Source organism: Budorcas taxicolor, chromosome 19 (assembly GCF_023091745.1).
Source record: "Budorcas taxicolor isolate Tak-1 chromosome 19, Takin1.1, whole genome shotgun sequence".
Classification (NCBI taxonomy): domain Eukaryota; kingdom Metazoa; phylum Chordata; class Mammalia; order Artiodactyla; family Bovidae; genus Budorcas; species Budorcas taxicolor.
Window position 1 is genome coordinate 44,880,662 of NC_068928.1, and position 26,448 is coordinate 44,907,109.

General features: G+C 46.4%; 2 protein-coding genes across 2 annotated transcripts in view; one reads left to right on the forward strand and one right to left on the reverse strand.

The window, feature by feature from the left end:
- Positions 1 to 26,448, reverse strand: part of LOC128064472 (Golgi SNAP receptor complex member 2-like) — a 75,754-nt gene that overhangs the window by 15,788 nt on the left and 33,518 nt on the right. The window lies entirely within an intron of this gene.
- RPRML (reprimo like) lies at positions 14,061 to 14,426 on the forward strand. The gene has a single exon (XM_052657191.1). The coding sequence runs from the start codon at positions 14,061 to 14,063 to the stop codon at positions 14,424 to 14,426; it is 366 nt and encodes a 121-aa protein (XP_052513151.1).

Sequence of the window (26,448 nt, forward strand, 5' to 3'; positions counted from 1 at the left end):
TGGCTCAAACAGAGTAGAAGCTCATTTCTCTCTCATGTTAAGAGACCCCCAGGGAGTCAGTCTACTACCAACAGGGTGCCCCATAGTGCAAAGGAGATGAAAAAGAGAGAGGCTCTAGTTTCCCCTGTCTTGTTCTCCTATCTTCAGTCATGACTTTGCTCCTTGGCCCAAAATGGCTGCTAGGACTCAGCCTTTCCTTGCCATATTCCAGGTAACAAGAAAGGAGAAATACAGTTTCCTTTTTTAGAGCATTTCCTAGAACTATGCAGACTACTTCACTTACATTCTATTGGCCAGAACCAGACCTAGCTGCGAATGACAAAGGGAAATACAGTCTTAGTTTCACACATTCACGGATGGGCCCAGCTAAAAATCAGACAGTCTATAAGTGAAAATCAGAGAACATGTTTCAGGGACTCAAATTATGATATAAGGCAGAAGTGAGCAGGGGGCTCACCCTTAGACCCGAGTGCTAGGGTGTAGCTGTTTCCATGTCTGCTGCCCTAGGTCCCAGGGCTTGGGTGGAATGGGGTCACATGAATTCAGGTGCGGGGAGGGAGGAGGTGTTGAGCCCAGCCACAGGGCCTCACTGTCCCTGAGTACCTGCCACTGCAGCAACAGTGGGCCTTTGCCAGCTAAGTGCAGCATCAGCCCTGGAGGAATTGTCTGCTCATTGTCAAGGACAGGCACAGACTCAAAGGCCAATAACTGCTTGATGCTGTGAAAGGAATTCTCAAGATGAGTCCAAGAGTCACAGACTGCCTTCTCCCAGGAGGCGGCGATGTGGTTGAGGACAACTGCCTTTTTTTTTCTTTACTTAAAAAATAATTTTTAAAAATTTACTATGGAATAAATGGACAAAGAAAAGTACACAAATCGTAAGTGATCTTCACACACACACACAACGAACACACCTAAGCACCCAGCATCCAGATCAAGAAGTAGAACCTTACCATAACCACAGAAAACCTGAAGGGTCCCTTCCAGTGACTCCGCATTCGCCCTCCTCCCACCTCCACCCTTCCCCCGCCACACCCTTTAGTATCCACCCCTATCATTAGCATTTAAAAATCTCTCTGGGAGATTCCATAGTTAATATTGAGAATCACTGCTTTTGTAAAAACAGTTCTCTAACTTGGCTGTTCATTAGAATCACTGGGATAGAAAAGGGAACATAAACAGCTGCTGGAAGGCAGTGTGGCACAGTGGGGAAACCTGGGGACCAGACAGACCTGCCAGTTATCAGCTGTGTGAGCTTGACTGAGTCCCTCCACCTCTCTTACCTGTGAAATGAGGATAGCATCATCCCATGCCCAACAGAGCTGAGGCTGAGAGACAGAGGATGTAAGCATGGGCAGATGTAGGGTCCAAATATGGTAGGTACAATTGTCATTTTTATTAAAGGTGAGCAGCCCCAGGAAAATTGAAAGCCCTTCTTTCTGTATGCAGATGGGACTCCATCTGGGGATGGTGGAGACAGGCTATGTTGATAAGAGGGTCAACAGGTTGGTAAGAAGCCCGGGTCTTTCTAGGGAGTCCAGGAAAATTCCACAGGCAGCAGAGATTCCAAGCAAAAGCCAGTGAGAGGTGGCCCCCGGTTAGCACAACTGCAACAGCACCGGGGACCAGCAACTGTAGACGAACTTGGGCTAAACTAACCCCTCTCCTTCAGCAAGATGAGCAAGGAGCTGACTGGCTGCAGGCTGACTCTGAGAGCTGCTTATGGAAAAAAATGCAATGTTGTTGAGCACCTGCTTTGTGCCAGACGTTGCACATTCATGTCTTTCATCTCATGAGGTGGACAAACTCATCCCATTAATCTTTTTTTTTTTTTTTTTTAAGATTTATTTGTTTATGGCTGCGCTGGGTCTTCATTGCTGAGTGAGGGCTTTCTCCAGTCTCGGTGAGCGGGGACTACTCTTTTTGCAGTGCTTCTCATTGGGGTGCCCGGTGCCCAGGCGTGGCATGTGGAATTCTCCAGGACCAGGGACGGGACTCCTGTCTCCTGCATGGGCAGGCAGATTCTTAACCACTGGACTACCAGGGAAGCCCGCATCCCATCTTGAGGACCCTGAGGCTTAGGGCAGCAGCGACTGCCTAACTCACAGAACCCAGCTGTCACCAAGAGGCTGGGACCTGCCTCTCCACTGGGCTGCGTCACCCCTATGGGTGAGGTGTGCACACAAATGACCTGTGAATACCTTGATTAGATGCTCATTTCTCTTTTTCTCTTGAAATGAAAAGTATATGACTTTTTAAGCTGATGACTTTATCTCTTTTTTGGTACTTATTACAAGATATAATATTCACTTTAGAACATATAGGAAATACAGATAAAAATATTAAAATATCTTACACAGAGATGAGCACATCTATGTTTCACACCTATTGTTCACCTGTGTGAGTCTGTGTGCATGTGTGTGTGTATAGGCAGAAATTTACCAAAAAGGAGTCATGAGGGATACTCTGTTAGATAATTTGCTTCTCTTCACTTAACAATACAGTTGACCTTGAACAGCACAGGTTTCAACTGCGCGGGTTCATTATTGCAGATTTTTTTCAAAACAAGGCAGGTTCCGTATCTGTGGATATGGAGGGCTGGTTGTGGGACTTCAGCATCTGGGGATTTTTGTATCTGAAGCAGGTTCTGGAACCAATTCCCTATGGAAATGGAGGGACGACTGCAAACAGTGGGCCTATTTCTATGTCATCGAATATTTTTCTCCAACAGTGGCTCTTGTTAGAAGCCTCAAGTAAAGCTTAACAAATATTCATGTCTGGGTTCCACTCTCAGGGAGATTTAATTGACCCTGGATGGGGTTGGTTCATGGGACTTTTAAGACTCCCCAGGGGGTTCCAATGTGCAGTCAAGCTGGAGCGCTCCTTGCCACAGCCTCACTTTCCCATGGTGGCCTTGCATTTTCTTTACTGAAGGGATATGCTGTAATTTGACCAACTCCCTTCCTTGGACATTCACTTTGGTTCCATTTTTTTCAATATTAGAAACCAGGAGTTAGCAAACGTTTTCTGTAAAGGGCCGAATAATGTTTTAGCCTTTATAGGCTATAAGGTGTCCGTTTGACCCTGCCTTTGTAGCACAAAGGCAGCTACAGACAATGCATAAAAGGAGTGTGGCTGTGTTCCAATAAAACTTTATTTACAAAAACAAGCAGTGGCCAATTTAGCCTCGGAGCCATAGTTTGCTGGATCCTGCTATAAGCAGTGCTGTAGTGAGTATCTTTGAAGCTACACCTTCTAGCATAAAATGACTATTTTCTTGGGATGGTGATACCATTTACTTTGAGAAGTAAGACCCTTTCCAAATAAAACTTGAACTAGAAGTCATATAAACAACAGGTAAGAGGGGCATCTTGTTAGTTACATATATTTTATAAATTCAAATGTACATTTTCTTTTTAAAAAGTCGGGGTTGTAGATCATAGTTATTTTTGGTTTTGTTTCTGATCAGCACCTGTGGCATTCAAGTCAAAGTTTTGTAGAACCAACCAAATGTCTCTATGAAACCGTAGTGCTCCATGAGGAATACAGTTTGAAAACCATTGCAATGTGATCAATTCTTGGAAATATAGCTGGTGGAAGGCCTGAACCATTTCAAAGCAGCTTATGGAGACTTCCCTGGCAGTTCAGTGGTTAAGACTTGTCTTCCAATGCTGGAGGTGCAGGTTCCATCCCTGGTCAGGGAGCTGAGATCCCACATACCTTGCAGTCAAAAAACCAAAACATAAAACAGAATAAATATTGTAACAAATTCAATAAAGATTTTAAAAATGGTCCACATTTAAAAAAATCTTAAAAAAAAATAATAAAAGCAGCTTGTGTATGTCATTTCAGCTGTCAAATGACCCTGAAGAAAAAGACCAAAAAAAAGACATGTTTCTAACATTCAAACAGGTGTGAACAGCTTCCTGTTGTTCAATTGGCTTTGCAGGGTGAATGTTTTAGACACTGGTTCCTAGTGTGGTATGAATCACTTCCTTCCCTATCTCATTCCTTTCAATGATTTGTAGAAGGTTCTCCAAGGTTCTCCCATTGCACATGCTCATTATGGCTTTTGGAAACATCAATAAAATGATCATCTTATTCTCTTTTTCCTTCTAGTCTTACTGAGATATAATTGACACACAGCACTGCCTAAGTTTAAGGTATACAGCATAGTGATCTGACTTACATACATCATGAAATGATTATCACAGTAAGTTTAGTGAACATCCATCATCTCACATAGATACAAAAGAAAAAAAGAAAAAAAAAACTTTCCTTGTGATGAGAACTCTTAGAATTTATCCTCTTAACAACTTTCACATATAACACACAGCAGTGTTAGTTATATTTATAATGTTGTAACTACATCTTTAGTACTTCATTATCTGTTTTTTTAAAATATTTTTTTAATATTGTGTGTGTGTGTGTGTTTTAAATATTTGCCAGGTCTTAGCTGTGGCATGTAGGATCTATTTTCTGACTAGAGATCATACTCAGGCCCCCAACAATGGAAATGTGGATTCTTATCCACTGGACCACGAGGCAAGTCCCCTCCTTGCCCACTCTTCAACCTTCTCTCTCGACACTCCACAGCGCTGCAGCCTCACCCCGGGTCCCTGTGACCACAGCCCTGGGCTCCCTCAGGTTTCAGAGCCGCAGCAGAGGCTGCTTCCCCTGCAGATTGCTCTTCCTGCCCCTTCTGTCTGAATTTTCCTATGTACCTTTTCTGACTCAGTTCTCCTGTCACTGTTTCCCTTAGCACATCATACAGAACTGTAAGTGGCCAAGATCACTGTGCCCAGACAGTGGGAAGGGGTGGCTGACTCATGTGGGATGCCGTGGGGTTCTTCCACTTGACCCCAAAGCAGCCCTGGTCCTCCCCTTCTCCTCTCCACAGTCTGCGCTATTCCCCACAGCATCTGAGCTAAACAGGGAACCACCGACTCCCTAGAGCCTTGTCATTAGGAGCTGGCATTTTGCTGCAAGCCCCCTGTTGTGATGACTGGCATTGAAGCTGGTGCCAAATGGGCAACCCAGAAGGATCTTTCTCTTCCTTTTTTCCTTCCTCCAGGCTTGTTCTTTAGGCTTGAGAAGCCAGATGCTTTGGGGTTTAATTACACGCTGCAGTTAGAAGCACAGAATGTCAGAGCTGGAAAGGAAGAACCTTATTATAAATAATCGCTGCCAGCATTTATTGAACACTTACTCTGTGCCAGGCCCTGTGCCAGGCCTGTTTCCAGGCATTACCTCGCTTACCCTTCCCAACAATTCCGGGAGGCAGAAACCATCATCACCCTTATTCTTCAGGGAAGGAAACAAAAGGTTTTCGGGAGATTACAGGGCATTTCCCAAACTGTGCTGAGTGGTACACAGTGGCAAAAAAAAAAAAAGTTTATTCGGGTTTTTCCACAAGATGGTATGGAAAAGTCCAAATGAACTATTTGGCCAACCCATATTAGTTGCTGGTGAGGAAAAAAGCATCCCACTGTTACACAGCACAACCTGCAGGAAAGTCACAATGCACATCAGTATTCTAAAGGCTCTGAGAAGTCCTGTAGTGAAGAAACCTCTTGGGGTCAGTGTCACTTCTGTGGGCACCTCGCTGGGACTGCTGATCCAGAACACAGTTTGGGGAATGCAGATCTTCCCCTTGCTTCTCATCTTACAAATGGGGTAAGAAAGGCCTAAGATGATGGCATCTGGTCCCATCACCTCATGGCAAATAGGTGGGGAAACAATGGAAACAGTGACAGACTTTATTTTCTTGGGCTCCAAAATCACTGCAGATGGTGACTACAGCCATGAAATTAAAAGACACTTGCTCCTTGGAAGAAAAGCTATGACCAACCTAGACAGCATATTAAAAAGCAGAGACATTACTTTGCCAACAAAGGTCCGTCTAGTCAAAGCTATGGTTTTTCCAGCAGTCATGGATGGATGTGAGAGTTGGACCATAGAGAAGGCTGAGTATCAAAGAAGTGATACTTTTGAACTGTGGTGTTGGAGAAGACTTGAGAATCCCTTAGACAGCAAGAAGATCAAACCAGTCCAAACTGTGCTGAGTGGTACACAGGAGTTAAAAAAAAAAAAAAGGTTTGTTCAGTTTTTTGTTAGTATCGATTGCCAGGTGGACCTATCCGAACTAAAATATTTAAATCCAAAGGTATTTTAGATTGTCAACCTTTCCAAAAAGGTTAATAAAGTGCTCCCTGCGTTTTATCAATTCTATCAAAACTATCAATCAAACTATCAAAACTATCAGTCCTAAAGGAAATCAATCATGAATATTCATTGGAAGGACTGATGCTGAAGTTGAAACTCCAATACTTTGGCCACCTAATGCAAAGAACTGACTCATTAGAAAAGGTCCTGATTCTGGGAAAGATTGAAAGCAGGAGGAGAAGGGGACAACAGAGGATGAGATGGTTGGATGGCATCACTGACTGAATGGACATGAGTTTGAGCAAGTTCTGGAAGTTGGTGAAGAACAGGGAAGCCTGGTGTGCTGCAGTCCATGGGGTCACAAAGAGTCAGACATGATTGAGTGACTGAATAACATCAACAAGAAAGGCCTGGGTAATGCTTGAGGTACAGACCAGGCACAGATTTTGGGCCCCATGCTCTCTGCACATCCACCCCACCCCTTCCAGGAAAGAGAGAGTGGAGAAACGCAAACCATGACCCATCTGGCACCACTTCCTGTTTTTATAAATAAAGTTTTATTGAAAATGATCAGATTCAGCTCCATTGATTTACAGATGAGCCAATCAAAGCCCAGAGAGGATAAGTGATCTGTCAAAGGTCATGTAGACAATTAAGGGCAGAAATAGATTCTAGATCTAAAACCAGAAATAGATCTCCAAAAACCAGGTATTCTCTGACACACAAATCAGACAGGTGGCAGGAAGTGACGTGTGAAGTTCCTGATACCTGTGACATCTGCTCACAAGTTCTCCACTGTACAGTACTTAAAAAAATACTTCCCGCTTTCTGCTATGGCACGAACACCCCCTAAGGCATTTCTCTCACTGCTTTGGGCAAAGCCACCTTTGCATGAACAGTCAGGCTCCTCTGTCCTCCACTCTGTGTGCATGAACAGAGTAGGGGCCAACCTCGAAATCTCTGGAGGGGCAAAGGCTGAACAGGGCAGTCCATGTTTATTTAAATTCTGTACCAGATGCAGGAAATCATTATTAACTTCCCCTCTGCCAATGTGAAACGTGAGATCATTTGGACAGGACCTGGGCATAAGGCAACCTTTGCCCGCTCCAGGAAGAGTTTGCCAAATGAATGACTGGCATAAACAGGAGCCCCAGGGCAGCTGTTTGAAACCACTTCAGAAAATAAATTCCTTTCAAGGGTTCTTGGGCCTCCCTGAAACAAGCCATGGTACAAGAGTCACCTATTGATATTTCGTGCGTGTGTAGTCATATACAGATGTGAGAGGTGGACCATAAAGAAGGCTGAGCACCAAAGAACTGATTTCAAACTGTGGTGCTGGAGAAGACTCTTGAGAGTCCCTTGGGCAGCAAGGAGATCAAACCAGTCAGTATAAAGGAAATCAACCCCGAATATTCATTGTAAGGACTGATGCTGAAGCTGAAGCTCCAATACTTTGGTTACCAGATGCAAAGAGCTAACTCACTAGAAAAGACCCGGATGCTAGGAAAGATGGAAGACCGGAGGAGAAGGAGATGACAGAGGATGAGATGGTTGGATGGCATCACCGACTCAATGGACATAGTTTGAGCAAACTCCAAGAGGTACTGAAGGACTGGGAAGCCTGGTGTGCTGCAGTCCACGGGATTGCAAAGCGTCAGACACGACTGAGCAACAACTGAACAACATGTTCATCTGTACAGTTGAATATGCAAATAAAATCATTCTGACCTCTTCATTAAAATGCAGGGAGCACTTTAGTAACCTTTTGGAAAGGTTGACAATGTAAAATACCTTTGGATTTAAACATTTTAGTTCGGATAGGTCCACCTGGCAAGTGATACTAATTGGGGAGGTTTGATTAATCTCTGAATCTAGGGGAGGAGGTGTCTCACCAATCTTGGATGGCCAAGGCAGGCCTGAGAACTAAAGGTTCATCTAGAAACAGCTGCGGGGACAACAGTGGCCTCTGGGTGGAGGTTCTTCCTGGGGCAGCCAGACTGCCCAGATGGCCTTTCCAGATCTGGGAGAGGCAGGCTTGTCACTGAGGTGGAGGGTAAAAATAGTGCTGTGTGGGAGGCAGCTGGGCCCAGAGGCACTGGCTTCCTGGTTCTAGGGCAGGAGACAGCCCGCAGACAGGCACCGTCTTGGGCTCCTGAGTCCTGGGGCCTGGATGAGGGGGGAGTTTTTCTCCAATATCAAAGCACACTCCTATATTCACCATTCATCCCCCTGCCCTCCCTGCCCCCATGAGCAAACAAATTGCTGGAACTGGAATGAGCTTGGGCTGGGTTATAAGGTAGCTAAGGGCTGAAATTCTGGCTGTGTCAGTTACCAGCTCTGTGACCTCAGGCAAGAATTTTCTCCTTTCTGAGCTTCCATTTTCTCATCTATCCAAAGAGGCTCATGGTTTCTCTCGGTAAGGCTTGCTGTGAAGATTAAATAACAATTTCTACTATCCTGCAGCCTCATTCTTCTGTCTCTCTCCCTTCCACCAGGTGCTCACCTTCCTGCACATGCTTTTTCTTTTTTTCTTTTTGACTCCACCTTGTGGCATGTAGGATCCTAGTTCCCGGACCAGGGATGGAATCCACACCCCCGTGCATTGCAAGCGTGGAGTCCTGACCACTAGGACGCAAGGGAAGTCCCTCCAGCACCTTCTTCAAGAGTGGCTCTGAGGCAAGCTAACCGCATGTCATGAGGACACTCAAGCAGCCCCTCGAGAAGGTCTACACAGCCGGGAACTGAGCCTTCGAGACAACAGCTGTGTTGAAGAATCACGTTAGAAGTCAATCCTCTACCCCCCACCATGGAGCTTTTATGTGACTGTGACCCCAGCCAACCCCTTGACTACAACCTCATGAGAGACCCCAACCCAGAACCACTCAGCTAAGCAGCTTCTGGTTCCCTGGCCCTCAGAAACTATTGCAAGATAATAAATATTTGCTAAATTTGAGGGTGATTTGTGATGCAGAGATAAATAAGTAACGTACTTACCTTTCAGGGTTATTGTATGAATTAAGAGTTAACGCAGGACTGCCCTAGTGAGTGACTCAGTGGTACAGAATCCGCCTGCCAAAGCAGGATCCCTGATCTGGGGAGATCGATCCCACATGCCACGGAGCAGCAAGGCCCGAGCCCCACAACTACTGAAGCCCAGGCGCCTAGAGCCTGTGCATTGCAACAAGAGAAGCCACCGCAATGAGCAGCCCGTGTCCCACGGCTAGGGAGCAGGCCCCACTCACTGCAGCAGAGGAACAAAGCCTGTGCAGCAGTGAAGACCCAGCACAGCCAACAATTAATTAGTTAATAATAAAAAGAATTGAGGGCCCAAAAGAGCTTAAAAAAAAAAGTTAATGCAAGGAGTTCCCTGGTGGTCCAGTGGTTAGAGCTCTGAGCGTTCACTGCAAGGGCACAGGTTCAGTCCCTGAACAGGGCACTAACATCCCACAAGCTACATGGTGTGGCTTAAAAAAAAAAAAAGCCAATCAAATGGCAACCAGACTTTCTGGGACCAGTGCCTCCAGAAAGGGCAGAAGGAGGGAGTACCTGGCTGGGTCCAGGCTAGGTAGGTCCCCACTCCTGAACTCTGGGGAGGAGTCTGACACACTGAATATACAGACAGTGGCCAGACTGTATATAAAAACAGTGCTCTGACTCACTACCTATAGCAACAGCCCAGGAAGCCAAATCACAGCCCTTGTAGCAACCAGCCCCAAACGGCCAGACATGGATCAATAACAAGCTTCTCTAATTTTGCCCCAACTTTCAACATAGTACAAATTGGAGAAAGTTAAATATGCTCCCCTAACCAATCACACGGGACGCCCCCCATCTAGTCTGCCCACCTACACCTTTTCCAAGGCAGCAGTCTCCAATCAGGGCATATATGAAGGCTACCATCACCACCCCCCGCCGCCCCCACTATAAAGCTTTCCCACTCCTCTGCCTGCCTCTGTGTGTCTGTCAAACTCAAGTAAATATGGCTGACTTCCTCGCTGCAGCAAACTCTGGAAAAATAGAATGCTCATTCTCCTTTGGGTGATCTTTGCTTATTTCCACAAGACCAAGTTCTCTCTCTCCCTTCCTTCTCCCAGGTCACAGACGTCTTTCTCTCCCACCAGGTGTCCAGAGAAAGCTGCTCAGGGATGATGGGGGACAGTTACAATTGAATGTAGCTTTGGATGTGGTATATACACACAATGGAATATTACTCAGCCATCAAAAAGAATGAAATAATTCTATTTGCAGCAACATTGATTGATCTAGAGATTATGATATGATATCTATGACATCCCTTATAAGTAGAATCTAAAAAGAAATGATACAAATTAACTTACAGACAAAAAAGAAACAGACTCACAGACTTTGTGAAGGAGCTTGATTGCAGAGTGGGAGAAAGATGGGGGGAAAGGAGAGTAGGGAGTTTGGGATGGACACGTACATGCTGCTATATTTAAAATGGATAACCAACAAGGACCTACTGTATAGCACACGGAACCCTTCTCAATGTTATGTGGCAGCCTGGATGGGAGGGGAGTTTAGGGGAGAAAGGACACGTGTAAATGTATGGCTGAGTCCCTTCGCTGTTTACCTGAAACTATCACATTATTAGTCAGCTATACCCCAATATAAAATAAAAAGTTAAAAAAAATACTGTATGATATACACATGGAATCTAAAATAGATGATACAAACCAATATATTTACAAAACAGAAACAGACTCACAGATGTAGAGACCAGACTTGGGGGGGTAGAGGAGAGAAGGAATGGGAATTTGGGATTAGCAGACACAAACTACTATATAGAGGATGGATAAACAAAAAGGTCCTACTGTATAGCACAGGGAACTATATTCAACATTCTGTGACAAACCATAATGTGAATGAATATGAAAAAGAATATATTATATATATATGTATAACTGAGTCACTTTGCTGTACAGAAGAAATTAACACAACATTGTAAATCAACTAATTTCAATAAAATTAAAAAAAGAAAAGTGTAGCTTTGGAACAGGATAGATCTAGGCTCAAATTGTGACTCTGATGCTTAACTAGTTGTGTGGGCTTAAGGAAGTCAACCACTCTGAGCCTCTATTTCCTCACATCAAGGATATAGTCACTGTAAGAATTCAGTGAGGGACTCCCTGGAGGTCCAGTGGTTAAGGTTCTGCACTTCCACCACATGGGGTATAGGTTTGATCCCTGGTTGGGGAACTAAGATCCCACATGCATGCTGAATGGTGTGGTCCAAAAATAAAAAACATTCATTCACTGAGGTAATATATTTGATGCACTGAGCATACAGCAGGTGGTTAATAAAGGAAAGGGCAGACTTCATAGATGGCACAAGTGGTAAAGAATCTGCTTGCCAATATAGGAGACATAAGAGACACAGGTTCGATCCCTGGGTCGGGAAGATCCCCTGGAGGAGGAAATGGTAACCCACTCCAGTATTTCTCACCTGGAAGATTCCATGGACAGAGGAGCCTGATAGGCTACAGTCCATGGGATTGCAAAGAGTCGGGCACACAGAAAAGGCCAGCCGTCAGCCTCCTCACAGCCTCTTCCTGAAGTAGGCAGGACCCCGTGCCTCATCTTTACTTACCCTCCCCCACCTTTCTGCGCATCTGGCAGCTTGACTGACCAGCTGGATGGAGTCAGTCATGGGCTAAGTCCAGGGTACATCAAAGGTCAGAGGTTTGTCTCAGAAGAAGGATGGACAAAGGGCATAAAAGTATTTCTCCAACTGGTCAAAAGCAGAAGAGAAAGTGTCCAGGCCGGATACCGTTCTCATTCTGTTCTGTCCTGGCCCTGAGGGGTAGTCAGGGCAGGGAGACCCCTGCCCAGAAAACTCTGAGTGCCCTTGTGCCAGACTGTGTTCCTAGGACTGTGGAGGTGATCTGGGTGTTTCTCTAATTTCTCCTCTGTGTGTGTGTATGTGTGTCTATGCATATGTGTCAGTTTCATCTTTAAAATGAAAAATTCACTAGCTTCGCAGGACACAGACACACAAATTAGTGTTCTGCTAATAATGAGGGGGTAATTTTGAGATGCTCACCTGCTGGAGACAGCCTGAATTCCCTCCCTCCAATTTGCCAGGCTCTTTCTTTCCATCCATGTTTCTCTCCTTCTCCTGCCATCCCTGGAATCCAAGCCTCCAGCCAGCCATCTTTTGCCTAGACTGTTGCAACAAGTCCTAAAGGCTTTCCATTTTTTCTTTTGATTCAACAACCAAAGAATACAAGGGTGAGAAATTATCCCCTATCCCCTGAATTCACACAATGATTTTTTAAATATTGACAATGACCAGGCCTGGGAGCAACGCACTCTTTCTCCCAGTGGAAGACTGGAGTGGAAACTGGTACATTTCTGGAGGGCAATTTAGTCAGATGTAATTTACTGATTCTGCAGGTCCATTTTTCAAAATATGATAGAAATAAAAAATTACAGGTCCTGTACAAAGATTTCTCACCAAGTTCTTTATGGTAATATTGTTTCTGATGAAAGAGAAAGAAGAAAGAAAACAGGGAAAGAAGGAACAGAAACAAATCCAATATCCAAAAATAGAGACTTTGGCTCAATAAATTGTAACAGTATAACAGTCTATACTTTGAAACACAACTCCTTCTCTGAAAATGATATCGCAGACCAGTAATTCTCAAAGTCAGTCCAGGAAGAGCAGAAAGAGCATTTGTTTGAAATGCACAGATTTACCGATTGGGAAACTCTGGGCTGGGCCCAGGAATCTGGGTTTTAATAAGCTCCTGTTGTAGATGAATATTTATCACCACGAAAGAATAAACTGTTAAATGACAAAGGATTACAAAACAGCGTGTATGAACAGTGCACCCTTATTCTGAATACATATCTAGAAACATAGAAAAAGGCCAGAAGATTTTGAAGCAAGGCGGTAATATGGACACTCCCTGGGTAGTAGCATTATGAGTTTTTAGATTTTTTCCGTTTTCCGAATGTGTACGTTCTAACTAGTTTACAGTAATGTGGCTTTGTAACAAGGAATACAGAAAAAACGCAATAACCTATTTTTAAGTTAAGAAAAACCACGTGGGGAGGGGTGGGGACGAGGTGGGAAGGAGGCCGAGAGTACTCCTCATATTCATGGTGGAGGCGAGGCCGGGACGACCTGAGTCGGGGCAGTGGGGTTTGGCGGCCACCCACGGCCACGGCCCAGTGAGGGGGGGAGGGGGGATACGGCGCAGAGGAAAGGAAAGGCTGCGCTGCGGGGAGAGGATGCGGGGCGGTGTTCTCTGCAACTCCTCTGACATCTGGGAAGGCTTACCATGACCTCAGTAAAGAGCGGAGAAGAGATTTACGGCAGACTTCAGGAAGAACTTAACTGCAGAGGGCATCAAATCCCAGAAGGGGCTCCTTGGGGCGATTTTTTCCGGCTGGAGCAGACCAAGGATGCCTTGAGGGTGTCGAGCTTCGCCGACTGAGGGCGGGGCTGCCCTGATCTCCCGACCCTTCCAACCTTGGGACACAGGCGGAGATGGGATCGCTGCGGGATCTCCCACCTCGGCTTGGATGCGGCCGGGCCTGGGGGAGCTGAGGGGGAAGGCAGGAAGGAGAGGGGGCGGGGCCGTTGCTAGGGGAGGGGCGGCTGGGCGGGCGCCGAGCGCAGTCGGTGCCTAGAGGCGCGCTGGGCTCTGCGGCTCCAGCTCGCGCGAAGCCTGTTGCTCGCCTCTCCGGGCCGCCGCTTCCCGCCAGGTGCCCCGGGGCCGGCGGCCGGAGGGGGTGAGGCGCGCCGGCAGCCCCCAGCCCTCTCCCTCTCCCCGCGCTTCTCCTAGAGCGGGCTTCTAGAGCGCCGACGCCGGAGAGCCTTCCAGTGCGCCCCGGACTGCGCGCCGAGACCCCCCGGGCGCCGAGCGGCGATGAACTCGACCTTCCTGAACCACAGCGGCCTGGAGACAGCGGGTGGCTTGGGCGGCGGCGGCGGCGGGGCTGCGCTGGGGAACCGCAGCCACGGGCTGGGCACGTGGCTGGGCTGCTGCCCCGGGGGCGCGCCGCTGTCCGCCAGCGACGGCGTCCCCGCGGGGCTGGCACCGGACGAGCGCAGCCTGTGGGTGTCGCGCGTGGCGCAGATCGCCGTGCTCTGCGTGCTCTCGCTCACTGTGATCTTCGGCGTCTTCTTCCTGGGCTGCAACCTGCTCATCAAGTCCGAAAGCATGATTAACTTTCTGATGCAGGAGCGCCGGCCTTCCAAGGACGTGGGCGCTGCCATCCTGGGGCTGTACTGAGCGCCGCCTCTGCCCGCCCTCGTCAGCGCGACTGGAAGACCGAGGAGAGCCCAGGACCCTAGATCCTCCTTCCCGAGCTCTGCCGCCGCCTTCGGGAGGGCAGCTCGAGGGGCTCCCCCCATCCCCGACCCGCAAAGCGCCACGGGGCGCCCACCCCCAGGACACTGCAGGACTCCAGGCGGCGGCGCGGGAAGGGACTTCCACACCAGACTGCGTGCGGTCCAGCCTTGGTGGGCAGGATGGGGGTTTTTACACTGTTTTGTTTTGTTTTTTAAGCTCTGGACTGGGTGGTGGGAGAGGCTGTGGGAAGCAGCTTGGGGCTGAGGTCACTCGCGTGGGAATTTTGTGTGTATGTAGGTGGGGTGGGGTGGGGGCCAGTTCCGAGCAGCATGGCGAGGTGGGGGAGAGTGCAGTTGTGGATGAATCTGAGTCACTGAGCTTGTTGGGCTTGTTGGCCTGATTTCGCATTTGAGAAGAGATCTTATAATAAAGCTACAGCCGTCGGGGGCTTCCTCTGTGGGATGTTGTGTGTATGTTGAGGCGTTTGTTGGCGGCGAGGGCGGTGTGTAACCTAGGAGCACGTTAAGCAGGTCACAGGACGCCTGGCCTCCGGACTGGGCAGCTATGGGGGATGGTCGGGGTCTCCTGAGACCCCACTCCAAAGCCGGGAACGGGGGGTGGGAGGGAAGTGCCCGTTTTCTACTGCTGCCAGCCCGGGCAGGCAGGTCCTGCAAGGACGGCTGGACAGCTGGCGAGGTAAATTGAATCACTGGGAAATTTGAATCTATTCTGTGAGATGGAAAAAATAAATAAATCAACGACTTGAATTCAAAAGGGAGAAAATAGCAAAAACAATACATCAGGAGAGTGGACAAATGAAATGTAATTGGTGTGTGGGGAGAGGTCTAGATGGAGGTAAAATTTTCATGATAGGGCCAAAAGCCCCAGTTCAGGGCTTGTTTGACTCACGCTTGTAGAGGGTAGGTGAGCAGATTCTGAAGATTTGCCTTTGCAGTGTGGGGAGGGAGGGTGTGGGGGAAGGGGGATGTGAACTTGGGAGAGGGTGTTGTGGTTTGAAGGACCCAGGATGTCTATTTATTTATTAAAAAATTTTTTTGGCTGCAGCCCTTGGCATAGGGTGGGACCATAATTCCCCCAGCCAGGGATTGAACCCACACCCCCTGCACTAGAAGGTGGAGTCTTAACCACTGGACCGCTGGTGAAGTCCACACCCATGATGTTTAAAAGGGAGCAGATGGCCTCCAATGCAGCTGGGTTCGGAGAATTTGGAACCTGCCATTATGAGATTTCCCCTGCTGCCTAGAACCCTGGCATCTCTTACAGGTGCAGAATTTCCATAAAGCCACGTTAAGCAGTTAGAACCTTGGCACTCACCGGCCAAGGGGGAATGAGTGGCTCTACTGTCTGCAAGTGTCTGGTCTGGGGAAGAACTGAGCCTGGGGTCGCAGGGACAGGAGAGAAAGCTGGGCTTTGTGGCCCATGTATCCCCCTGAACCCTAGTGCCAGCCCGACTCAGGCACCCTGGTGCTTGGAAGATTTGAGGGGAGGGCTCTAGTTGATTTCTCTCTCTCTCTTCTCCCTTTCACCATGTGTGGAAGTAAAGATGAGTGAGATGGAAGGGGACTGAAGCCTTACTTGGCTTTGGGAAGAAATGTATAGGGCACGACTGAAGCAACTTAGCACACACACACACACACACACACACACACACACACACACACACACAGGGCACAAGGCCTCATGTCTTCAGTACTAGTTCCGTACGAGATTGGGGGAGGGCAGGGTATCTCAACAAAACGGTAGATGCTCACTGATTATGAAGGACCCAGTATGTTCCTGGTCCTGAGCCCTCCTGTGTAACCACAGTCATCAGCATCAGGATATGTCGCCTTCCCACCCACCCCCACCCCACCACCCCAATCTCAGACCTAGGAGAGTTCAAGTTCATCCAATTAGGCCAATCCAGTAGAGGCTAGGGGCCAGAAACTATTTATAAAGGATAGTTTATAAATAGTTTTGATCTATACTTTTGGATGGATCAAATTTGGATGGCTCCATTTGATCCACAATGTGGAGAATGTTCTGTTGTTGATGGCTTGGGGTGATTTGCAGGCCTGATCTGGGAAGAGCAGCCTTGAGTGATGGGGGCAACCTGAGTATGTAGCTTTTTGTAGCACAGGTGCCTGGAGCCCAGGGTGATGAGATGACCTGGAGAATGTGGTTCAGAGAGCTGCAGGCATTCGTGGGAAACCCAAATGACCGGAAAACGGCAGTTTCAGGAGGGACACTGAAACTTAGTTTTCTGGCTGACCAAGTTGGAGCAAACAACTATGAGAACTTCCCTCTAATGAAATGGATCTACGCCTAGGGCAAGAGGAGGGGATTTGAGAGTTAAGTTTCCTGAATTTGCTGAAAAAAGAAAGCCTTAGTGGGGAAGCTTTGCAGGATTTTCTCACTGTAAAGAAGAAAAAGGACAACGAAGACATCCCTACCAACATGCCTGTTTGTCCCCTCCATGACTGGCATGCCCCTGTGCACAAGTAGGGACACACAAAGCCAGGCTCAAGCCCCAAAGAGAAAAACAGCAAGTGTGAGTGGCGTCCTGGGAAGGAGTGGAGGGTAGATCTCATTTTTTGTCCATCTCAGTTCTCCTGAAGCCCTGATGCCCTGCAGTGTGTTTACCAGAGTTGTCTTATATAAACCTCGGGGGCGGGCACACTTAGTTACGTAAGAGGAAGCATCATGCTCTGGGGGAAAAGCAGGACTAGATCAGAATCCTGAGGCTGGGGCACGGGGTGCTGGATCAAGAAGGGGTCTAGCTCTCCAATGCTGTCCCCCCACTCCCCATCTCTGGGCAGAGAAAGATCTTCCAACAAAGTCTGCCCAAGTTTGAGGGGCCAGGTCTCTGGGGATCCTGGGTTCAGAAAAGAAGTCCTGGACTATTCTTTGAAATTCTAGTCACCCTGCTTCCTAGCCCTGAGACTCTGGGGAAGTAACTCGACCTCTCTGTGCCTTAGTTTTCCTTAGTTTCCTCTGTGCCTTAGTTTCCATTTGTAAAGTGGAAGCCAGGGACTTCCCTGGGGGTCCAGTGGTTAAGAGTCTGCCAGCCAATGCAGAGGGACACAAGTTCCATCCCTGGTCTGGAAAGATTCCATATGCCTCAGGGTAGTTTGGCCCATGTGCTCCAACCACTGAAGCCCACACACCCTAGAGCCTGTGCTTCGCAACAAGAGAAGCCACCGCAATGAGAAGCCTGCACACCACAACTGGAGAGTAGCCTCTGCTCAGGGCAACTAGAGAAAGCCCACGGGCAGCAAGGAAGACCCAGTGCAAGCAAAAATAAATAATAAATAAATAAACATAAAATGGAAGCCATAGAGCCCATAGCTCCCATGAGATGATGAGTTTAGGTAGCCAACATTGTGCCTAGCACGGAATAAATAGCAAATAAAGATAATTACTGTGACTGTCGTGATTTAGGGTATGAACGCTTCCCCAGCAAGATATATTTGGTTCTCTGAAAAGGGATCCTGGACAGAAATCCAGGATCTACAATGTAATTTGTTGTTTTCAAAGCACTCTCCTAAGCAGGATAAAAACAATGTATCACATGTCTAGCCTGCAGAGCAAGCACTGAGCGCCCACCCCGCAGAGGACGGTTTCATCACTGCTCCATTTTGCATGCTCTTGTTTGCTGTCCACAATAGCGTGGTGAGTAAGAGCAAACACTCTCCCGTGCGCCAGTTTAAAGAGTGGAAACTAAGGTTCTGTTTAAGGACCTTGCCCCAGTTCATCCTTTGTACCCGTGTCTACTGGGAATCTCCAGGGCCAGGTACTGTGCAGGCACCAGGGTGAGCAAGTGGGTAGCAGAGCTGGAGTCTAGCCTGGCCTGCAGCCCTGGAAGCCCCAGATTCTTGCTGCACTCCTCAGGGCAGCTAGCCCTCGGGTACTAAGCTAAGGGTCTCGGGGATGAGGTCAGACCTTTCACTTTCCTCCTTCCTTTGAGTCAGGGCTGGACTCTTTGGGGTCAGTTACGCCCTCACTAGTACGAGAGGTCCCCTGGAGTGGGAGACAGTAGGAAGGGCTTACATCACAGCATCCACTTATCTTCCCACTTGTTTGTCTGAATCACATTCACACAGAGCCAGGCTGGGCTGGCTTCCAGGAGTTGCCCTGCCTGATCTCTCCCGAGACACCCACTCGGCAGCAGACCAAGAGCAATCTGGAGTGTTAGGGAGGTTTAGAAGGGAGAGGGAAACATGAGAAGTGGTGGACACAGACAAAAAAAGGCCACAGCCAGCATTCCAGTGTTGGGGGAAAAGGGGTGTGTGTGTAGTTTATATTGCATTGGCCAAAAATTTCATTTGGGTTTTCCATAAGATTGTATGAAAAACCCAAACGAACTTTTTGGTCAACTCAATGCAAAGGAATTTAGTAGGATCTCTGAGTAGCATCCCTTGAATGCAGCTCACAGTCCTCTCTTGTCAATCAAGATCTAACCAAGTACATGGGATGTCCAGACCCTGAACCCCAGCTCAGGCCATGCCAAACCAGGCAAGTGTCCAGGACTCTGAGTGGGCAGCTGAAAAGTGAGGGGGCTTTCCTGAGGCAGTACCTGCTCACCCCTGCAGCTCCATGGTGTAACACAACTCCATCACTACACTACCCTTGAGGATCACAGCTGTCTTCTCTGTGTATGTATTTTCTGTGGCAGCAAGCATGATGCTTTATTTTGTTTAGGGACATCACAAAACTGGGTTGAACTGAAGACACAGCCTCTGCTTTCAAAGAGTGTCATGGCTCATATGGATCAAAGACATATAATCAAATAAACAAAACACAAGGCGGGTGAGCGCTCACTTCAGTTAGATGCAAATAAAATTTCACAGTGATGATTCCCCTTTTAGGTGCTAATATTGCCATTTAGTGAAGATCTTCCACATGCCAGGAATAGTGTGGAGCACTTTTCATATTTGATCTCATAATCCTTTCTGATTTTTTCATAACCCAGATCTAATCATTCCTGCAAGGCAGAGATTGCTGTCATCTCTGCTTAAGAGAACAAGGCTCAAATTGTTTAGGTCATTCCTCTGAAACCACAGTTAAGAATCCATAGAACCAGGGACTTTCCTGGTGGCCCAGTGGCCAAGACTCTGGGCTTTCAATGCACAGGCCCTGAGCTCAGTCTCTCGTCAGGGAGCTAGATCCCACATGCCACACAACTCAGAGTTTGCGTGCTACAACTAAGACCCAGCACATCTAAATAAATAAATCTTTTTAAAAAAAGAATTTATAGAACCAGAGTCCAAATTCAAATCTGGTGGTGGTGGTTTAGTTGCTAAGTCATGTCCAACTCTTGTGATCCCACAGATTGTAGTCCACCAGACTCCTCTGTCCATGGGATTTCTCAAACAATAATACTGAAATGGGTTGCCAATTCCTTCTCCAGGGGACCTTCCTGACCCACGGATCAAATCTGGGTCTCCTGCATGGCAGGTGGATTCTTTACTGACTGAGCCACCAGGAAAGTGGTGGTAAATTCAAGTCTATCAAGATCAAAAGATATTTGACAGGTTAAAGGATAGTTTGGGAGTTTGGGATAGACATGTACCCACTGCTATATTTAAAATGGAAACAAACAAGGACCTACTGTATGGCACATGTAACTCTGCTCAGTGTTATGTGGCTGCCTGGATGGGAGGGGAGTTTGGGGGAGAATGGATACTTGTATATGTATGGCTGAGTCCCTTCACTGTTTATCTGAAGTTACCACAACATTGTTAATTAGCTATACCCCAATACAAAATTAAAAAAATTTTAAAGAAAGATATTTGGAAGGTGAAGAGCTGGCATATTTCAAGATTTTGATTAAAATTCTGAAATTAAAACATGCCTTGATTTTTCTGTTTCATTGTTCGGGATATGAGGATTTTCGTGAGCACTTCGTACTTTTGTTTGTTGCAGAATGTGATGGTGACTCCTTAGTCAAGAACTAGTATTGTTACTGATGATGAAAATAAGGAGGAAGTAATGAATGACTCACGACCATCATTAAACATTAAGTTGGCAAGGAAAGCTACCCAAGACACTAAGAGTACAAAGAGAAAGAGGGTTAGGTCTTAATGGTGCCCTAGATACTCACTCCAGCCAGCTCTATGTCATCATAAACATCAGGATAGTAAAGCAAATCCATAGCATTGCTGGGAAACAGAAGGGGTGTCCTCATGGACTAGAAACCACAAAGATCTCCTGGGAGATAGGTGGCAGGTTAGGTCATGTTGAAAGGGGTGCCCACAACCCACAGATCATGCAAGATAAGGTCTGCCACCAAAGAGGGGAACAGCTCTAGGGGTGCCCCACACTGGGCGGCACGGGCAAGGGAAACAAGAGGACACTCTTGGGGTACTGCAGAGGTTGCAATCAGAAGAATCAGCCCCCTCTCTCCTTGTCCCAGCATTTCTTGCGATCAGAGGCAAGTCTGAGGCTTTGTCATTCACAGGACACTAGGGACAATACAGAAAAGGAGACTTTTTTTTTTTTTATGGCCATGGTGAGCTTAAGATATACTGATCTGTGAAGTTTAGAAGAGGTTTGCAATGACAGTCAGAGGGCATATCTGCCCCCAAGACTGCTCTGGGTCCTTGATGCCGTGGCCCATCTATGCTGAAACCTGCCTTGTTATACTCCTGACTGCATACTCAGAATATGAGATGCTTCTAAAAGTGTGGTTTTACATTAATTTTTCTGCAATGTATGTATTGGCAGTCACATGTGTACTTTCCCAGAAGAGTGATCTGTAAAGTGATCCAATGAAATGCCATGGAAATGAAACCTGGAATGAGGTTGCCATGGTAACAAAACTGTTTCTAAAAGGCCACATCACCTTGGGGAAACAGTGAGCTCCCATCAAAGACTTGAAGTTTAGAGGCCAAATCACAAACTTTACCATCAGGGCCGGGTGCTCTTTCAGTTTCTTTTCGCCTCTCCTTTTTTCTTTTCTTTTCTTACCATCCCCAAAGACAATGGACTTAAATTTTGAAGACTTGGATTCAAGCTCTGGTTGTATCATTAGTAAGTCATGAGAATCAGGTATCTGAGGGCCCTGAAGAGGTACGAGGAAGTGGGCTGCTGGCGCTCCTTTCTATTGACCTGTCATGTGACCTTGAACAAGTCATTCTATCTGTTCCTGGGTTTTCTCCCATGCAAAGTGAGTGGCTGGACTCTAAGATCATTCCAACTCTTTTCTCTCTCTCCCATGACACTCTGCCTTGACGGGCAACTGATCTCTCAAGTAAATTACTCTATAGGTCAGAGGAGCTGTCTGTGGTGCTGAACATCTGTCCGTTGAGCTCCTGGGTCACATCTTGTTGTCAATAGATCCTGGTTATTCTCAGCACTTCTAGGGTCTGGTGGACTCAGGAGGCCTCTATCAGGAGTTGGGAGACCTGCTCGCAGCTGGAGAGAGACTCCAGAGAGTCTTGGTGTTCAGAGAGCACTGGAAGAGGAATCTGGAGAGGGTCCTAGCCTGATTCTGGTATTTGCTGTCAGTGGATTTTTTATGAAGTCACACCTTCTCTGTGGACCTTTATTTTCTCATCAGTGAAGCTAAGATGGGGACTAAGATGATCCCTAACACCTGATGGGCCCAGAAGCTTGCCTGGGCTACCGGGGAGAGGACAGCCCATAAAGATTCAACCCTTCCCCATCTGTCCCAAGGCTCGGGATTCTCTAGTGGGGCTGAGGATGAGGAACAAAGCACACTCCCTTGTTAGGAACATATGTTCTTTCATCTGGAAGAAAAGACAGGCAGTGAGCAGATGTAGCATTTACATTTTCTCAAGTGACAACTGAACACTGAGGATGATTAGTGCTTGTTATGTGTCAAAACTATAATAAAATCTCCAACTTATATCCTCTGCCTACTTATCTGATCATCTTTCCAGAGTCTGCTTCACTCTACAGTAGCACAGGATGAAAGAGACAAAGAAAGGAAAGCTCAAAGCGAGCTCACCCTCTAAGGGACACAGACACCACAATTTGGTCTGAAACACCTTGTGTTTTTCACTCTTCAATGCCCCCACTTGTCAACATAAAGGGATGGTTGGGAGCGTGGAGTCCATAATCAAGAAGGGCCCTTGATACAAGCCCTGCTTCTGCTCCTTATTAGCTATAAGACACGCTTTCCAAACTTCTGTTTCTTCATTGGTAAAATGGGGGTTAATGCCACAAACCTCTAAGTGTTGTTCAAGGGATTAACTAACATCATTTATGAAAATGATTAGCAAGCACAGTGTCAGCACACATTGAAAGTTATTGTCTTGATTATTTATAGCAGCATAAAAAGCTACCCCCAAAACTTGATGGTTTAAAATGACCCCTGTTTTGGGACTTCCCTGATGGTCCAGTGGTTAGGAATACATCTTGCAATGCAGCGAACAGGGGTTCTACCCCTGGTCAGGGAACTAAAATCCCACATACCATGTGGCACCTGAACCCACACTACTGAACCCACATGCCACAACTAAGATTCAATGCAGCTCAATAAATAAATACCAAAAATAAAATAATTGCATTATCTTTCATGGTTCTGTGGGTTGACTGGGCATCCGCGGGTCAGCTGGGAAGTTCCTCAACTGCATGTGACATCAGCAGGAGCTGCAGCCATCTAGGGGTCGTCTGGCTAGAGTGTCCAAGTCGGTGCCTTGGTGGGGACAGATGGAAGTCAGGGGTCAGCTGGGATGGCTGAGATGGGATGGGACTTCTCTTCTTTCCTAATAGGCTCATGGCATCTTCTTTTCCATGTGGTTTCTCCACATGGTCTCTACAGCAGGATGGCTGTACTTATTATTGACACATAGCAGCTTTCTTCCCAAGAATGTAGAAGCAGAAGATTTCAAGCCCTCATAAGCCTTAGGCTCAGAATTGGCATATTTTACGCCACATCCTACTTATCAGTCTGAGTTCCAGGGCCAGTCCAGATCCACTGTGGGAGAAGAGACTATATAAGGGCATCAAATCTGGGAGGCACGGCTCATTGGTGGATGTTTTCGGAAACCAACTAGTACATTGATCAATAAATGATTTTTGTTATTGAAATTCCAAGTATGCCACTACCTTATCTCGTTCTCAGATATATCACCTCTTACTGGGTTTGCAGAGTCATTGAACAAGTATTTGTTAAGTGTATCATCTATAGTCATGTGGTTACCGCCCTAACTAGTCCCCTAGGACATGCATCACATTTCTGCTTCTCACTTATCACCCCACAGGCCTAGGACAGGGCTCTGCATACAGCAGGTATTAAATAAAGGCTTCACTTTGTTGGATATTAATATTTTATCAACTTTATTTTGGTTAATATTTTGTGTATCTTTTTTTTTCAATCCTTTCTTTGCAGGTTTCTCTGGCAATATATTTTAGGTTAATAAAATACAGCTGGATTAAAACATATATGATCTTTTTACTGGTGTGTTTTCTCTGGTTTCATTTCTTGTGATAACCAATCTATTTGGATTTATTTCTATCATCTTACTTAGTGTTCTGTTTTCATTACTCTTTTTATTTGCTTCCTTTCCCCCCTTCCTTTCATGCCTTCTACTGGGTTGGAAGTTATGCATTTTATTCCTGTTCTTATAGCAGTTACCTTCAATTTTAAATAGCATCTTTGATGAAAGAGTCTAAAATTAATATCTCTGTCTTCATCCTGGACAAAACAAAGACTTCAAATGTTTGATTACCTCACCCATCTACCAAGTTTTCTTCTCTAGTATTTTATTTCCACCCTATTTTTTTAATTCTCCCCAAAGTAGTCAGAAATATGTCTCTTTTTTTTGGCCACACTATATAGCTTGTAGGATTGTATCAGGGATTGAATCAGTGCCCTTGGCAGTGAAAGCACAGAGTCCTGACCACTGGACTGCCAGGGAATCCCCACAAATATGCCTTTTTATTTTTAAAACTACATACAGTGAAATTTATGGGTTTTTTGGTGTATAGTACGAGTTCTGACAAATGATTCAAGTTGTGTAACCACCAACACAACCAAGATACAGAACAGTTGTACCAAACACACATCCTCCTCATGCTGCCTCCCTCCCTCAACACCTGACAATCACTGATTCATTCCCTGTCCCTAAGGTTTTTCTTTTCCAGAATGTCACATCAGTGGAATCATATGATTATGTGGCCTTTTCAGTCTGGCCAATCACACTTAGCTCACTGCATCCACATTGCTCCGTGCATCAGCAGTTCACTCGTTTTTATTGTTGAGTAGTATTCTACTACATGGACTTATCAAAGACTGTTTCAATCAAATCTTGATTTGCATCTGTCTTCCGCTGAAGTACACTTGGGGTGTATCAGTATTTGGTGATTATGAATAAATTCAATATAAACAATCATGTACAGGTTTTGGATGTGTGGATGAGTGAAGCTTCCTTTTCCCTTCTCAGTACCTAGGAGTGTTGGGTCTTATAGACTGTGGGGTCATAAATGTTTTCAGCTCTGCAAGAGGCTGCCCAGCTGTTTCTCACACTGGCTGTCACGTTTTGCGTTCCCATCAGGAATGTGTGAGCGTTCTGGCTGCTCTTCATTCTCACAGCACTTGGTAATGTCAGCGTTTTATTTGTTGCTTTTGTATTTTGTTTCTTTGTATGTGTGTTCTTTCTAGTATGTAGGTTGAGATATCTCACTGTGAGTTAAATTAGTATTTTCTAAGGAAGGATGGTGTTGAAAATCTTGTCATAGGGTCGTTTACCATCTGAATATCTTCTTTAGAGAAGTGTGTCTTGCTCATTTTTTAAAGTTGGGCTGTTGGTTTTCATTATTAATTTTTGAGCGTTCATGGTAGATGCGTGATTTGTGAATATTTTCTCCCAGCCTAGGCCTTGCCTTTTCATTAACAGAGTCTCTCAGAGTTCCACACCTCTCCCATCCATTGCCCACTCTCACCCCTACTGTGCCCCCAGTACCTAGTTAGTGCCTGTGTAGTAGGAACACCACAAATACCTGTTGAGTGGATGATGCAATGAGTGAATGGGGGAGCTGAGCCTTCTGGTTACTAAGGAGGTGATTCACTTTGGTCCAGGTTTACATCACTTAGGTCTATTGCGTTTTAAAAAAATAGAATTTCCTTAAAGTTAATTTTTACTGAAGTATAGAAGACTCTTGAGAAGCCCTTGGGCAGCAAGGAGATCAAACCAGTCAATCCTAAAGGAAATCAACCTTATGTATTCATTGGAAGAACTGATGCTGAAGCTGAAGCTCCAATACTTTGGCCACCTGATGCGAAGAGCTGACTCATTGGAAAAGACCCTGATGCTGGGAAAGATTGAGGGCAGGAGGAGAAGGGGGCAACAGAGGATAAGATGGTTGGATGGCATCACTGACTCAATGGACATGAGTCTGAGCAAGCTCCAGGAGATAGTGAAGGACAGGGAACCCTGGCGTGCTGCAGTCCATGGGGTCACAAAGAGTCGGACACAACTGAGTGACTAAACAATAGCTGCTTTACAGTGTTAAGGTAGTTTCTGCTGTACAGCAAAGTGAACCCGCTACACGTATACATGTATCCCCTCTTTTTTTGATTTCCCTCCTATTGCCTTCTCTCTCTGGTTCTCTGTTCTACAAGTGGCTTCCTGACCTTTATTTTGGTTTCCCTGGTCTCCTGACTCCAAGAAAGGGAGCTACTAGAGCATGAGTCGGAGAAGGCGATGGCACCCCACTCCAGTGCTCTTGCCTGCAAAATCCCATGGCTGGAGGAGCTTGGTAGGCTGCAGTCCATGGGGTCGCTAAGAGTCGGACACGACTGAGCGACTTCACTTTCACTTTTCACTTTCATACACCGGAGAAGGAAATGGCAACCCACTCCAGTATTCTTGCCTGGAGAATCCCAGGGATGGAGGAGCCTGGTGGGCTGCTGTCTATGGGGTTGCACAGAGTCAGTCACGACTGAAGTGACTTAGCAGCAGCAGCAGAGCATGAGTAGTAGTCCAGTGACTGA